Genomic DNA, 16,436 nt, shown 5'->3' on the forward strand with positions numbered 1-16,436 from the left:
CTTCTTCTTTGGTATTATGCACATAGTTTGAATCTCATCATACAGAAAAAGATAACACATTTGCAGGTTTGTACAACCTTATGATTCTGCATGTTGTGTATGCTTATCTGCAAGTATGATGGTAGATACACAACTTTGGTAAACTGTGTTAGTACAGTCTCAGCCAAATCCTCGTCCCAGGTGAATCCCTAATGATTTCACTAAGATTCCCTTGCAACAAAATCCGTTCATGCAGAGTTATTTTCAGTGCCAGAACCACAGCACATTAGTTTTGTGATCACAGTCTGATCATGTAATGGCTGCATTCATTCAGAAGCCAAGAACCTTGGCTTAATAAACTATTCTGTGCATGCATTCTGGTGCATGACTCTTGCTTTGCTCATCACCTCAGCCCTCCCCTGGCATGAGGGGGCAAGTGAGCCAGTGTAGCGTGAAATCGAAACCTAGAATCCTGGTTTGTTTCTGTCCCACCTGCCAAGTCACTGGCCAGGGTTCAGTTAAGGTTTGCTGTTGGCTTACAAATCCTGACTTGTTAGGGACGAAGAAACCACAGTCCAGCATTTGGATGTCACCCCGAGCTGTTTTGTGTACCCGCTCATGCCAGGTGGGGAGTGAGGTGGAAGGAATCAGTATTGTGCACAGTATAATTTGTTAAGCCAAGGTTTCTTGGCTTATCGTTACGTGTGAACGTGGCACTGGGTCAGTAAGGCATATCAGTAAGTGTAGATTTCTGAGCCAGAGGGCAGCTTTGCTCTCGCCTGCTCCACGCTTGCCACAGTGATAGTGCCTTCTGCCTGCTCTCCTTCATTCCCATTGACTGCAATTTATGAGACTCCAGTTCCTTATCATAGCTACTGAGGGTTGGCATGCGCCCAGCAAGCAGCATTATCACGATGGCACATAAGGAACTTCCCATCCATCAGTGAGATACTAATGGGACCAGAGACTTACCTTATTTTGGACTTGCCAACTTCACTTAGCAGCTGGAAGGGCCCATCTGTTCAAAATAGAAAATGATTGAACGATAGGACTCTGAACAGTATGAGATCTACAAACCTTGAGAACAACCAGTTGGGTGTTTGTTTTTGGAGTCCTGAGACAGAGTACCGAAAAAGCATCCTGAAAAGATGCAATGCGTCCTTCCAACTTTGCTTTGATCTGTGCCTTTTGCACAGGAGTGTGGCAGTACCGATCCTTTGGAACTCCCTGCCTGTTGATATCAGGCAGGCACCTCCATTGTATTCCTTTTGGTGCCTGCTGAAGGCATTCTTATATAGACATGTCTATATATTAAAACTTCGTATGAGTTTTAATTTGTTTTAGTCTCTTGTGGTTTTACCTTTCTGTATGGTTGTAATTTTTTTAGTGATAATTTCATTTCTTTATCTTTTCTGTAAACTACTTTTGAGTCTTCCCCAACAATCAAGCAGTATATACATTTTATGAAATAAACAAATAGAATACAATGATATTTCACCAGTGTACTTACCATGAAGGTTCCTACCTATGTGCTTTAAGCAGGCCGGTGCAGAGATTGTCTGAGGCCCGTGCAGGAATCTTATTCTTGGCTTGACAGTGTAAAGCTGTCAAGCTCCTGGCAGAGACCCCAGGCCAGCTCAGCCCCCAGAGGCCTCGGGCAAGGCTACCCATCCCCCCTGCATGTGCCTGGCTCTAAGTACCATGGATGTGAAAACAGGGAGTTGTAGACTACTTCTCTTTGCATGTACAACATCATGCTATTGCAGGCAGTGGAAACCAGCAGTGCAAAAGCACAGAGTGACTTCTAAGCTCAGTTCCTTTCTCACCACACCCTTCTCACTTGTTACCCCTTGTCCCTCTGGCACCAAGACATAATTTGGGTAGTATGATTAGTTATGAGTCAGTGTCTTCCACAAGCACATGGGCAGTCTTTATGTTTACCTGCTGTTTATTTATTTTTGTATCTTACAGCACAGCCCTAACCATGTCTTACTCAGATGTAAACCCTATTGAATTCTGTGGGGCTTACTCCCAGGTGTGTGGGGCTGGGACTAAAGCCTTAGATGATTCATTACCACGCAAGAGCAAATTCCAATTCCAAATCCAATTCCAAAATAAGTTGTGCGAACTCCTGTATATCTTCATTTAAAATGTAATAAATGTTTTTAAATGCCATGGTTTTGCCCCAGGTAAGCAAACCCCCCTAACCCCTTAATTTATACTGTATTTTACTAAGACTTTATTCCCTCAAAAGTTTAATAATTAATAGGTTTAGGGATAAAAATAGTCCACACACAACCCAGCTCTCCCTGTGACCTTGGAGCATAAGGACAGTTGATAACAGCCGTTGTGGCTCTGTAATATTTCACAACGTTTCAAAACCTAAAGATCATTCTCTGTTCCTGTGCACAGTCAGTTCCCCAGAAACCTCCTCCTTAGAATGTTCCATTACTCCTCTGGCTCTGAGCCCAGAATGAAGCTGCTAAAACACACACCCTCCTTCTTTTTCTTCCCATAGCACAGAAATGAGTGCTGTAATTGACCTACGTCTAACATGCAATATTAGACAAAAGTACAGGTTCCATACAGACATGTGAACCTGTGTGTGTGTGTGTGTGTGTGTGTGTGTGTGTGTGTGTGTTTGCCCCCCCCCACTTTAAAAAACCCCTGAATGTAGCTTCCAATACTGCAAATTTCAGCGTAGAAGCGGCAGGAGTAAAAAGCCTGCTCAGCCAGTATTTCTCTGACAGTTTCTCTTCTCAAAAAGCCACACACACCCCAGCTGATTTTTAACTTGCAGGAAAAAAGATGAGGCTACGTTTCCTTGTGAGGTGAAAAGCAATGGAGGAGTGGTTTTGAGGGGGGGCGAGGGGAACATCCCAGATGGAAAAGTTTAAAAGAGTTCCTTTGCTTTGGCCTGGCATATGGCTTCTTCAGGCAGCTGTAGGGGCCTCATTGCTTTGCAATCCAGGCCCAACCATAGTTTTCATTGGACCGCTGGCAATGTAGCGGCCACATGTAGGAAGAACACCCATGAGAAATGGAGAAATTCAAAATCATTGGCATTTAAAGGCGAATCTATCTCATTCATACTTTCCGAAACAATACCTGAACCTATGATTCTATGGCTCCCCAGTGAAATTCGCACTTCTCTGAATTTTGTGGTACAGTTCTCTAGCCAAGTAATGTGTACAAAAATGCACACGCTAGGGTAAGGTGTGCTTAGAAGTGCTCAGGCTGTTTAACCCTTAAAAAATAATTCTTCTTTCAGAACCCTGTTACAGGACTGCTCTCCGCCAGTACTGAGCAAAAGGATGCTTGGGTACGAGATAATATTTACAGCATTTTGGCTGTGTGGGGCTTGGGGATGGCCTACAGGAAGAATGCAGATCGGGATGAAGATAAAGCCAAAGCATATGAATTGGAGCAGGTATGTCTTTGGATCACTATTTACTTTCTGTTATGATATGTAAAGATGAATTTATTTACTTCTCTACAAGTGAATAAACGTACTGTCATTTTCAGTGCATAGTGAATCCTGCTTAATTTATGGGTGGTGTTAAAAAATTGAAAAGTGGTAAGATCAAAGCAATGGATGAGATTTGGGGGAAGCAGCCGTTTGATGATTGACTTCATAAATCCATTACCCACGTTTGAAGGACAATTAAGGGTCTCCCTTTGTACAGTAATGATATGTGAGCTTCTATAGCTCCATTCACAGGCTCACCTGAAACAAGCTCAATTTTAGGCCCAATTCCTAACAGGCTCAAATTTTGACATTTTGGGTGCATTTCAAGCTTCATGGAAGCCAGATTTCCTCACAAGTTCCTTCTGATGCCCACTTCTCAAATCTCATCTGACTTTTATAGCAGCAATAGCAATCTTTCTTTCTTTCTTTCTTTCTTTCTTTCTTTCTTTCTTTCTTTCTTTCTTTCTTTGTCTTATTCTTTGCTATGGCCCCAGAAATTCAGGAAATCTTTATGTCTTAGGGGGTGCTGCAAAGCATAATGAATGCTGTTCCTGTTGTTTTTATTGTTACTGCCAACTGAAACCTGGTAAGTTTCAGTGGCAAAAAGGAAGAGGGTGACTGAAATGGCAGAGGGAGCTAATGCTGGGGCTGGCGCAGAGCTAATCATGATTTTAATACAAACCAGAAATATTTGGGATTTGCCTTGTAATTAGCTTGCCAATTTTGAATTGGCAACATTTGCCTGCTGTGTCCCTGAGGAAAACTCTGAGCTTCTATTTATAGTGTAGGAATGATTATTTTAAAAAATTATTTTGGTTCTGTGACCACCCAATCACTTTAGCTGTGACATAAAGCAATTGCTTGTATCTTTGTCATAAAATCAGGTTACGCAGCTGAGCAAATTGTTTTCTTAAATGTATAGGCTAGTTTTGTAAATGTTCTTTTTTTTTTTTTACACGAGCATTTATCATTAGTTATTAAGACCCAAAATAATGTTTGCATGCTTTCTTTAATTATATTCCTGCAGAACGTTGTGAAACTGATGCGGGGACTTCTGCAATGTATGATGAGACAGGTAAATGATAAACTGGATGACTTGTGTTCTGTTATTTTCAGTGGCATGACCAGATTTAATGATACCAATGCAATTTTAGGTGTGACGAATGGGACACACTGAGGAAGGCAGGTTCAAACAAAGTAGTACTTTCGGCATACTGAAAGTAGTACCTAGCTGCTCCTCTGAAACCATTTCCACTCGTGGGAGGGAAAATGCATTTTGGACTTTGCAAACTAAAATGAGTCCAACTAAAATGAATTTAAGGGCAGCCTGCCATGAAATGGATCTTACATATAAAACTATTTTAAGTGCATGTTCTATTTATACAGCATACCTCTCTAGTATAAATGAAATAATCCTCCTTCTTGGAATTGCAGTACGCTAGTGGCCTGAAGGAACAGTGGGAGTTATTGTCCCATGCAAATTGCAGATGTGAGAAGACCCCCACTCTCTTTATTGCACCAGAGTGCAAATGACTAAAGAAAGACCTTCAAACCCCACCCCACCCCATGCCTAGGTTCTGGCAAACGTCATCCTCTTCCCACACTGGCTGTTTCTGCAAGAAAAAGTTTGCACTTGAGAGCAAATGGTGTGATTAACATTGTGCATAGTTGGGTGCTTCAAGTGGTTAAAATAAAAAAGGCATAGTCTCCCTGTTTCAGTCTCCCTAGCAATTTCACTATAGGTACACATGTGAACTTACTGTACACAATCAGTGACTGAGAGATTGTGTTCAATGTTTTTAATTTGACATTTTTATCCTTGGGCTAGAATCCACGACATTTTAGCCCCAGTGCAATGTTCTTGAAATACTTTCATATTCTTGTGTGGTTGCTGAGAACTGAAAACACTACCTAATTCTGCCAGGCCCAAATATTGGCTAGGATGACGTCCATTTGGATATTTCCTTCCTTTCTATAAGTCCAGTGTTGTATAATGTCGCGTAATGCCTGGTTTCTTTTTAGCGGCTCTGTTTCCCAGTTAGAAGCTTTTATCTGTGTGTCAGTCTTCGAAACAATCTAAGAGGCAGGCCAACGTGACTGACTGTTTACAGTAAATTTCCACAGCTCTATTCAAGAGACTTCATTGGTTTGTTGAAGAGGAAATAATTTGTTTTAAGAGGCCCACCCCCCTTTAAATTATACTGTACCAAAATCTAGACTGAGTCAGAATTATTATTTTGAAAATGTTTATGACTAAAGAACTACTTTCAGAATATTGCTTGTTTTTCTTAGGTAGATAAGGTTGAGAAGTTCAAGCACACACAGAGTACCAAGGACTGCCTGCATGCCAAATATAATACAGCCACTTGTGGTACAGTAGTTGGAGACAATGAGTGGGGACATCTGCAAGTAGATGCAACTTCCCTTTACCTTCTCTTCTTGGCTCAGATGACAGCATCAGGTAAGCTACTGTGGAACTCATTGTTCTTTTCTAACTTAGGACAGTTATAATCAGCAAGCAACATTTCATCCCTCAAAAAAAATAACATTTAGTATCGGACTTGCCTTTTAATATAGTCCATATGTCTGCTTAGTTACAGATTAGAGTGGACAAGTTGCCTTCCAGATCTCCTGTAGTTGTTTGAATGGCTTGACCTTTTATGGAATGACAATGACTTACTATTGTGTTCCATTTTTATCTGGTTTTGAATCTGAACACTGTAAAATGGTTTTGTTAAGTTGTTCTTGGTTGATTGTTTTGCAAGGGACATCTTTCAACAGGGTGAGGAATCAGTGGCCCTCAAAATGCTGTTGGACTTCAGTTCCCATCAGCCCAATGTAGCATGGCCAATGATTAGACATGAAGGGGAGTTGTGGCCCAACAACTTCTGGGTGACCACCTCTGCCTTCAGTGAAAGCACTTACTCATTCATGAATCCTTTTCATTTTTGTGCATGGGTACATGGCAACTCATATTTGCAATGTGTTACCAAGGACACTCATCCTATAGATGACTGACAGACTGCCCACCAACAGATGGTTGTTTCAGTACTTAACAATCTGTACTTTAAATGCTACTTATTGCCGAAGAATTATTTTGCTTTAGTTAAGTGTTTAAATCACAGGCATGATGTATGGCACTCATGGGAGTCTGAGATTATGGAATAAGGTTTTCACTGGAAAAGCCCATCTCCATTTAAGAACCGAGCATGCATTTTATTTTGTACAACACCTTTCACAGAATTAAAAGCTATTTTAAACATTGTCTTGTGCAGTTGGTTACACCTATCATTGTTTTGGCCATTGTTCTATGGGGTGGAGCGAATGGGTCCTCAACCAGCAGTTGTCTATAGTGTAACACACAATTTACATGCAGAAGTTGTTCTCAGTGCTCTACCAGGAGCATAAGAAACCCCAGATGGAACTATTGACTGGAGTTAAGGTAATATGTATTCCTAATGGTGGCTCTTTCTTATTTAGGATTGCGTATTATATTTACGCTTGATGAAGTTGCCTTTGTACAGAATCTCGTGTTTTACATAGAGGCTGCCTACAAAGTTGCTGTAAGTATGCTGAAGGTCATTTTATTTATTTATTTCAAATAAAATTGAAATAATGTATTGGAACAAACCAGGATCTTAAACTAACTCCCAACCATTGTTTAAGAATGAATGAATCTTTATTTGCATCAGCGATCGGCCATAGCAATAAAACAACAATACAATATACAAAGTATAGAGATAAAAAGTCAATTATATAGAATACATTTTAGGGTTTTGAATCAATAGTCAAATAGTGGATCTTATTCTGATTTCCCCAGCTAAAAACCTTGCAACCTTTGCTGTCACCTGCTCATCTTGATCTGCCAAGAGAAAGGACACTGTGGCAGTGGTTTAAGATTCTGACTTTTTCTTTTAGTGGTAACCATAGTTTCCTGGTTTGGCTATAACAGGAAACTATGATTAAGTAATCCAGCAAGTATAAAATTGTGGTGTGCCAAGAATGAAGGATGGAAGAAGGGGTAGAATGAGGAAGGAGTATGCAAGCAAAAGCCTTGCGCATATGTCAGCTTAATGTGTGAACCAAACCCACTGAGTAGTGTTGCTTTAGTCACAATAGTGTATGCACAGTCCACATCTACATATGTGTGTCTCTGGATCTGATAAGTTGCTTTTAAATTCTGCTTTCCTCTTTCTTTTGTTTCAGGATTATGGCATGTGGGAACGTGGTGATAAGACGAACCAGGGCATCCCTGAACTGAATGCAAGCTCTGTAGGAATGGCCAAGGTGAGATGGTTGTTGCTTTTGTTTTTGTTTTTTACTATAAACTAACAATAATATGCTATAATGATAAATGCAATACTTCTACAAGTTGATTTTTGTGAAACTTACTTCCAGTTCAATGTTGCAATCCAGGACTATTGCAACAAATAGAAGGTTTGCTATTGATTTCTGATGGGTCTTGATTGTACTTTTCCCAACAGTAAACAGCCACTGTGCTGTTGTTCAATGGATAGAATATTTTGAATTTGAACTAAGAGATGGTAATTCATTTTCCTGATTTAAACACACACACAGAGAGCCAGTGTGGTGTAGTGGTTAGAGGTCACCCCATCACGTGGATTCAAACTGCTGACCTTCTGATTGGCAAGCCCAAGAGGCTCAGTGGTTTAGACCAGTGTTTCCCAACCCTGGGCCTCCAGCTGTTTTTGGACTACAACTCCCATCATCCCTAGCTAGCAAGACCAGTGGTCAGGGATGATGGGAATTGTAGTTCAAAAACAGCTGGAGGCACAAGGTTGGGAAACACTGGTTTAGACTACAGTGCCACTCGTGGACTTTACCTTTAGTGGTTAGAGTGTTGGACTAGGACCTGGGAGGCCAGGGTTCAAGTCCCCTCTCAGCCATGAAGCTCACTGTATGACCTTTGGGCAGTCACTGCCTTTCAGCCCAGCCAACCTCACGGGGTTCTTGTGGGGAGAATCATGTCTGCTACTTTGAGCTCCTTAGAGAAAAGGTGAGCTATAGATTTAAACAGTAAATAGTGTCACAATTTCCTGGAGCTGGTGCTGGCATGATGATTTTCTGTGTGATATTCAGCTATATGTACTGAGCTCCTTCAATTCAGCGTAGCTGCTATGGCAAGCTTCCATAATGTGGGAGTGATTTTCAGCCTACACCACCCAAGTAAAGTTAAAAGCAGGCTTAATTCAGTGATCTTGAGAAATATGCAGCACTTTGAAGCCATTCTTAACTTTCCAAGTGAATTTGGTTGGAGCAGGCTATTAAAGTCCACTGTCAATCTGCAATAGGGAAATATTGCAATCTCTCTTAAGGGATTCTTATGAAGAAAAGTAAGATAAAGATTTTGTGCCATTTGGCTATATGTACATACATACATACATACATACATACGTGTGTGTGATTGTTTTAATAGTTATTCAATTGCCATCTCATTCATTACCAATACTTGAACTTTTCAATACTTAAAAAGTTACTGAGCACACACACATGTTTCTGAAGGCTGCACTGGAAGCAATTGATGAACTGGACCTTTTTGGAGCTGGAGGAGGACACAAGTCAGTTATTCATGTCCTTCCAGATGAAGTTGAGCATTGTCAGGTAAATCCAATTCTCCTTTCTATCTCAAAGAAAGTACAGCAAAGCACCCACCCCCTTATAAGCTCTGACTAGCCCCCTCCCCTAGAAATAGACATCAAATTATGGTTGCACCACCAAATTCAACTGGGTGCTATTTTCAGCTATGGAAGCTGAAGATCTGGGAATACCAGCATTTCATAACTGATGGGAAATTCCTATTAGTTCTCATGGTTTTTCATGATAGCAGCCTAATTCTGTTGCCGGATGGGCCAGCCATTGCTGTATCCTGCCAGTGCAGCAAATTCCCCTCCCGCGTGAATTACCATAGTTTATTAGAAAATAGTTTGTAAGATTTTATATCAAAAGTGACCAGGGTGCTCTTTGTTGGTCTGATAAAACACTTTGGCATGAAACTAAATGTTTTTATTTTGTCTTTGTCTTGTCTTTTGCTGGTGCTCTGTGTATATTCCGCTCAGTCTATTCTGTACTCCATGCTGCCAAGGGCCTCCACCTCAAAAGAGATTGATGCTGGACTTTTGTCCATTATTTCTTACCCAGCCTTTGCTGTAGAGGATATGAATGTTGTGAATGCAACGAAAAACGAAATTATCACCAAGCTGCAGGTAAGAGTTTCATTTTGGCTTCTGAACAAATCTTCCATTCATTTATCTATAGATGATAAGCTTGGCCATATTTGTTATTAACAGATGAAGAAAGCATGTTCTGTTTGATTAAGAACAAAAGATGCTTATATAAAATATAACAATGCTTTTATACTACAACTAATTTGTTTTTTACAGGGACGGTATGGCTGCTGCCGTTTTATTCGAGATGGCTACAAAACACCAAGAGAAGTACTGTTTCTGAAACTGTCACTCATTTTTATTTGCATGCCACTTTTCCATGGTGAACGTCCAATATCAGAATTGTTTTAAAAATAGCAACCCTGTGGCGGGGGGGGGGGACCTCATTAGGACTGGAAAGTGCAAGGAGTTAAGCATAACCCTTTCCATACCTGCTGTGGTCCCAAGGAAAGTTGCTTTACCTTCCTATTCACACACACAGCAAGGTTGATGTTAGCCCTGGAAGTTATGCTTCCATAGGCATCAGTGAGAGCTTTCCACTCGGGGTTAACTTCAGCTGGCGGAAAATTTTTGTCAGAACTGTAGCATGGGGAGAAAGAGTAAACTGACCACCCTGAGACAGCTGTTCTCATTCTGATTTAATTTTTTAAAGTTGCACATTAATTGTAATCATTCAATTGATATGACATCTAGATTGGCCCTCAGTGCCAAGCTGGTATATCTGTGCCTCTAAGCTAATTTCAGGTTTGGCACAGTCCTTTGAAAAGCTAAGTGCTGTGTGCAACAAAATGGAACAGAGAAGGGAATTCTTCTGCTAGGTGAAACTCCTTGGAGATTTGGCAGAATACAAGCATAATACATTGTGAAATAGCACTGTAATAATAAAGCATGACATGAGCAATTACATTTCTAGGATCCGAATAGATTACACTACGATCCTGCTGAGCTCAAGTTATTTGAGAACATAGAATGTGAGTGGCCTGTATTCTGGACCTATTTCCTAATTGATGGAGTGTTTAATGGAGACAGAGTTCAGGTAAGGGACATGATAAGTTGAAACTGTAATAATTATTGTAGCAGGTGTTTATGAATCAGCTAAGCTCCAGTAGTTGGGTAGAAGAGGATGGGCAATCTGATGATTCCCCCTACCTGCAGCTCTTGCACTTACCGTGAGGCATCCCGCCTGCAAGGTCTCCTGCACAGCAGCACTTCACATTAACTCAGTAGCAGTGCCCGTGGCACCGGAGATGGGCGCTCTAAACTCAACCCTGTGGCCTTAACATTGTAGCATCAGGTGCTTCACTCACTGAAGGTGACGAGAGAAGGCCTGGTCTTTGTATGCAAGGGAAGTTGGGCTCTTCTTATGTTCTTATGTTCATTGGGTCTCTGACACGGACACTTTTCACAAAGAGGATGTTGCCAGTGTTCCCAGCACCGCATAGGTGCTCTTCCAGTTGTTAAAAAAAACAAAACCCATGAGCTTCAGTTCCTTGGTCCTTGTCTTGTACTTTGTAGGTACAAGAGTACAGAGATGCTTTGGAGGGGATACTCATTAGGAAAAAGAACGGGATTCTTCTGATGCCAGAACTATATGCTGTTCCTCCAGATAAGGTAAGACAATGTGGAACATGCCTGGTTTTGTAAATTATCGACCTCTGACACACCATGTGCTTCGCCCAATTATGTATGAATATTGTGTTGTCCATTTTCTGTGATATATTTTAACCTTTGGGATTGTATTCAGCTTTAGATTTTAACAAGTGCTACACCCTCATAAATCCTCGGTACGTGTGATGTGCGAACCTGTTTGCGTTCTTTGTTTCATTTGCCAGGTGAATGAAGAATATGAGAATCCTCACACAGTGGACCGTGTCCCAGCTGGAAAGCTTCCCCATCTGTGGGGCCAGTCATTGTACATTCTCAGCGCCCTCCTAGCAGAGGTAACTATGTTTGACACAGCTTTGACAATTATGACAGCTTCCTTTGACCTTATCGTCCCCTTTTCTAGTTGCATTAGAGATCAGATTTATTTCAGCAGTGGCTGGAAGTAATTTTCAAACTGGAAAATTATCGGAGCCAACTCTGCCCACTTAGACCAGCCTTCTTCTTAACTTTGGGACTCCAGCTGTTGTTGCATGCCAACTCCCACCAGCCCTAACCGGTGCAGCCAATTGTGAGGGATGTGTGGTCCAACAACATCTTGGCACCCAAGGCTGTTCAAGACCTCAATGGTTTTGCACGATCACGAAGCTTCCCTCTTCTGTGCCATTGTCCAGGAATGCGCTCGCTTAAATCTGTTATAATTTTCCTCACCTTTGCAGGGATTTCTGGCTACTGGTGAAATCGATCCATTGAACAGAAGGTTTTCAACCGCTTTTAAGCCCGATGTTGTTGTTCAAGGTTGGTGGTTATTGTTACACAATTTTTTACTTAGACCTAGCACAAATTAAAGGAAAAAGGAAATAAAAATGACATGCCTACCTCTCCATCAAGCGGATCTCACACTCGTCAGTGTTCTAATACATAAATAAAATAGCAGTGGCAGCCAGTAAGAAAGTTTGCTAGGAAAAACTACTGGAGGTCACTGCCTGGGGGAAATTGCCGTCCTTACTTTTCAGTGCTGGTAAGCAGTAGTGAGTGAAGCGGGTGGCGCTGTGGGTTAAACCACAGAGCCTAGGACTTGCTGATCAGAAGGTTGGCAGTTCAAATCCCCGTGATGGGGTGAGCTCCCGTTGCTCGGTCCCTGCTCCTGCCAACCTAGCAGTTCAAAAGCATGTCAGAGTGCAAGTAGATAAATAGGTACTGCTCTGGCAGGAAGGTAAATGGTGTTTCCGTGCGCTGCTCTGGTTCACCAGAAGTGGCTTAGTCATGCTTAGTGGCTTAGTCCACTGACCTGGAAGCTGTATGCTGGCTTCCTCAACCAATAAAGTGAGATGAGCGCCGCAACCCCACAACTGGACCTAATGGTCAGGGGTCCCTTTACCTTTACCTTTAAGTAGTAGTGAAGATGCTGAGTGTTGCAGCCAGCACTGTGCAAAGCATATGTTGCTGTGTGGATACTTTCTCAGGCTGATGTTGTGCTGTTACCTGTTTTTGTTGGAAGGTCAGCAGTTTCACATTTGAGTTCATCAAGAGCTCTCAGAAGGGTACTATCGAAGCTCAGCTATTTCTTGATTTCTTTAATTTGTCAGGAAACCATCTTTGTTGTGTGCCTTACTTCTTTACCTTGTCCAATACACGGAAAAATACAGTAAGTTGCTGTTGTCTTAGACTCAATGGTAGCTTTCTTGGTTAGTTTGGCATCCATTCTAAGCTGAGCTTCTATTATTGTATTCTATTATTGTAGTTTTAGATAAACTCCAGTATGTCCAAATGTGTCTTTTATGTTCCCAAGTCTCAGGAAAGGAAACACCCATGTAGGATAGCTATATAACAACTTTCATCCTTCCTTGATTATCTTAGGCTGATAGGTACAATGAAAAAAAATGTCGCTTATATCCTTCCTGAAGATTTGTGTATCTATAGTATAGTATTTCCAGATGACTTTTTTTTTGCTTCAGATATTGAAGTTTTGCTCTTTATTATAATTTTTTTCTCTTGTGCAGTAAATGTCATAGCAGAGACAAATGAAATTAAGAAGCTGTTGAGACACCATGGAATCCATGTTCAGAGCATTGCTGACATTAACCCGACCAGAGTTCAGCCAGCACGGATTCTGAGCAATCTGTATGCCAAGCTTGGTAGGTGATGTAACAAAGGGATCGTGAAACCTTATCATTTGCTTACCCATCTTTGCTGCTCAATTCCCATGTCATTTTCTCATTTGGAATGCAAGTTTAAAATCACATGCCGTTCTGAACTGAAATTGTGGGGAAGTACAGTGGTACCTCGGGTTACATATGCTTCAGGTTACATATGCTTCAGGTTACAGACTCCGCTAACCCAGAAATAGTACCTTGGGTTAAGAACTTTGCTTCAGGATGAGAGCAGAAATTGTGCGGCAGCAGCGGGAGGCCCATTAGCTAAAGTGGTGCTTCAGGTTAAGAACAGTTTCAGGTTAAGAACGGACTTCCGGAACGAATTAAGTACTTAACCCGAGGTACCACTGTATATGTATATGCCCGTTTTAATTCTGAAATGTTAGCACAGTCCGAAGTTCTGTAGGTCACCAAAGCACAATCTCCACATTTTCTGTGACGCATAATGTGCCCCTTATATGCTTTGTTGGAAACTCAGTTTCATTGCCTCCTGAATTTCCTTTTGTAAGGCACACCATATGATTTAAAGGGGAATGGAAGCATGCCTCTGGCTTCTCCACCAATGCTGCACTTGCCTCCTGGCTCCTTTTCCTCCAGCCTCTGTATCTTGAACAAGATTTGAAGAGGGAGCTGATGTAATTTTTTTTTTTAAAAAAAACCCTCATGCAGTTAAGCAATTCCATTCTGCAGGCACCTGATGACATAGGAGCCTCCATGAGCACAGCCACTCCTCCTTTCAGACTTTCATTCACTGTGTGGAAGTCAGGTTGGAGCCGGGAAAATGGGCACAAACATTGGCAGTGAGACACCTGTGTGGTCCCACCCTCTGTCAATCTCATCAAGCCCCTTCCTGTGCACACAGGAAGCTCCCCCTGTAGTTCTGAGCCCAGGCCTGAACACCAGTGTGCTGGATTATAGCAATTGCTTTTTTTAAAAAAACCCAACACAAATCTTTGCAACAGTAAAGACTTCTATAGTAGATATGCTTTCATAAGCTTTTCTGTTACCATTTAATGATCAAGCAGATAAGAAAGCTGTTGAGTGTTGGCCAAGAAAATTCTAGCCATAGAGATTTTAACCATTCTTCTTAAACTTATCTAAATAAAGCCAAAAGAAAATATCAAAACACTATTTATGTAAAAAAGTTTTTGGCCACGAAATAAGTAGAGCACTGCTTTCATTGATCTGACAAGAAATTGTAACGGAATTGGGCCAAAATGTTCTACTTGGGACTGTGTCGTGTGTGCAAATTGTTAGAAAAATAATTGGTATTAGAAGAACTAGGGAGAGGCTTGCAAATTTTATGCACCTCTTCTCTATGCCTACATATAGGCTCGTGCCCAATACAAAGCTTTTCTAATGTTAGTAACATTACCCTACTTGCTAATTCCACTCAAAAGGGTACTACAGTGGTACCTCGAGTTACAAACGCCTCAGGTTACAAACACTTTAGGTTACAAACTCTGCTAACCTGGAAGAGTTACCTCGAGTTGAGAACTTTGCCTCAGGATGAGAACGGAAATTGTGTGCCAGCGGCGCAGCGGCAGCAAGAGGCCCCATTAGCAAAAGCACGCCTCTAGTTAACAACAGTTTCAGGTTAAGAACGGACCTCCAGAACGAATTAAGTCCATAACTAGAGGTATCACTGTACTGATTTCATGAATTAGGCAGTGCCTTTCCATGAAATTTCATGCTGAAGCAGTGCACTACTTGCTCTGCAAAAGAACAAGCCTTAAAGCCTTTTGGAATATAAGGAAAATGTTCATGATTTTTATGTTTTGCTTCCGACAGCAAAATGTTTACGACTAATTTGTGTTGAATACAGTATAAGAGCAGAAGTAAATGTTAGCTGTATTCTTTTGTTCTTCCAGGCCGCAACAAGAGCATGAAGCTAAGTGGAAGACCTTACCGACATATCGGTGTCCTGGGAACATCTAAGCTCTATGTTATAAGAAATCAAATATTTACTTTTACCCCACAGGTGAGTTTGGAAAGCTTCCTGTTTCCCAATTGCTGGTGAAACACTTTGCTTATTTACATATCCCTCCTTGACGTTATGTAGGCTGAACTGATGAAACTTGTATCAAACTCATTCCAGCCATTTACACATGGAAATGAAATAAAATAGGAATACTGATAAGCTCATCAGCTTTCCAAAAAAATTAAAACTAGTCTTGCTAATTACACAGGCCAGAAGTGAGCACATAGGGATGGGGATCTTCCTGATGTAGCTAGAGAACATCTCCCCATCAAGGATGGAGGAGAGCTGCAGGTGAAGTCATGGGGTCCCTCATCCCTGGGTTGTGATGGGCTTCCATAGAACTAATGGTAACAAAGCTTTTGCCGAGAAAGAAATCTATAAGCACTTGTCTTCAATTTGTTTTTCCTTCCAGTTTATAGATCAGCATCACTTCTATTTGGCTTTAGACAATCGGATGATTGTGGAGATGCTACGAACAGAGTTGGCTTATCTCACCTCATGTTGGAGGATTACAGGAAGACCAACCCTCACTTTCCCAATAACCAATACAATGCTCAGTCAGTAACATGTGACCTTTATCATATGACCTTGCATATTATGGTTGGACCCAGCTTTTTCTGAATGTTCATGCCATTTGCAATAGAAGCTTTTTTGTTATTTGTGGTGTGGTGTGGTGTAGTGGTTAAGAGTGGTAGATTTGTTATCTGGGGAACCGGGTTCGCGTCTCCGCTCCTCCACATGCAGCTGCTGGGTGACCTTGGGCCAGTCACACTTCTCTGAAGTCTCTCAGCCCCACTCACCTCACAGAGTGTTTGTTGTGGGGGAGGAAGGGAAAGGAGAATGTTAGCTGCTTTGAGACTCCTTTGGGTAGTGATAAAGCGGGATATCAAATCCAAACTCCTCCTCTTCTTCTTCTTCTTATTTGTTTTACATTCCATACTGGATGATAAATAAGAGACAGGGATAGATTCTATCCAACAGAGAAACAAATGACTTTCTGAATATGCAATACCACTTTTCAGGATAAAATTTTACATTAATCTGGCTTTTTTAAAAAAAAACAT

The 16,436-nt window shown here is 41.3% G+C and overlaps 1 protein-coding gene across 4 annotated transcripts in view; it reads left to right on the forward strand.

Moving 5' to 3' along the window:
• Positions 1-16,436, forward strand: part of PHKA2 (phosphorylase kinase regulatory subunit alpha 2) — a 52,628-nt gene that overhangs the window by 8,055 nt on the left and 28,137 nt on the right. For 3 of the 4 annotated variants that reach the window (XM_028727576.2, XM_028727574.2, XM_028727575.2), the window contains exons 3-17: positions 3,251-3,409; positions 4,476-4,523; positions 5,741-5,909; positions 6,929-7,011; positions 7,655-7,735; positions 8,972-9,070; positions 9,526-9,672; positions 9,850-9,903; positions 10,547-10,669; positions 11,149-11,244; positions 11,466-11,573; positions 11,955-12,033; positions 13,239-13,373; positions 15,263-15,372; positions 15,785-15,929. In XM_028727576.2, coding sequence (XP_028583409.2) covers positions 3,251-3,409; positions 4,476-4,523; positions 5,741-5,909; positions 6,929-7,011; positions 7,655-7,735; positions 8,972-9,070; positions 9,526-9,672; positions 9,850-9,903; positions 10,547-10,669; positions 11,149-11,244; positions 11,466-11,573; positions 11,955-12,033; positions 13,239-13,373; positions 15,263-15,372; positions 15,785-15,929 — 1,636 coding nt within the window. The remainder of the gene's footprint in view (positions 1-3,250; positions 3,410-4,475; positions 4,524-5,740; positions 5,910-6,928; positions 7,012-7,654; positions 7,736-8,971; positions 9,071-9,525; positions 9,673-9,849; positions 9,904-10,546; positions 10,670-11,148; positions 11,245-11,465; positions 11,574-11,954; positions 12,034-13,238; positions 13,374-15,262; positions 15,373-15,784; positions 15,930-16,436) is intronic. The other variant, XM_028727577.2, reaches the window with a different exon arrangement.

The sequence above is a fragment of the Podarcis muralis genome, chromosome 4 (genome assembly GCF_964188315.1).
Source record: "Podarcis muralis chromosome 4, rPodMur119.hap1.1, whole genome shotgun sequence".
NCBI lineage: Eukaryota > Metazoa > Chordata > Lepidosauria > Squamata > Lacertidae > Podarcis > Podarcis muralis.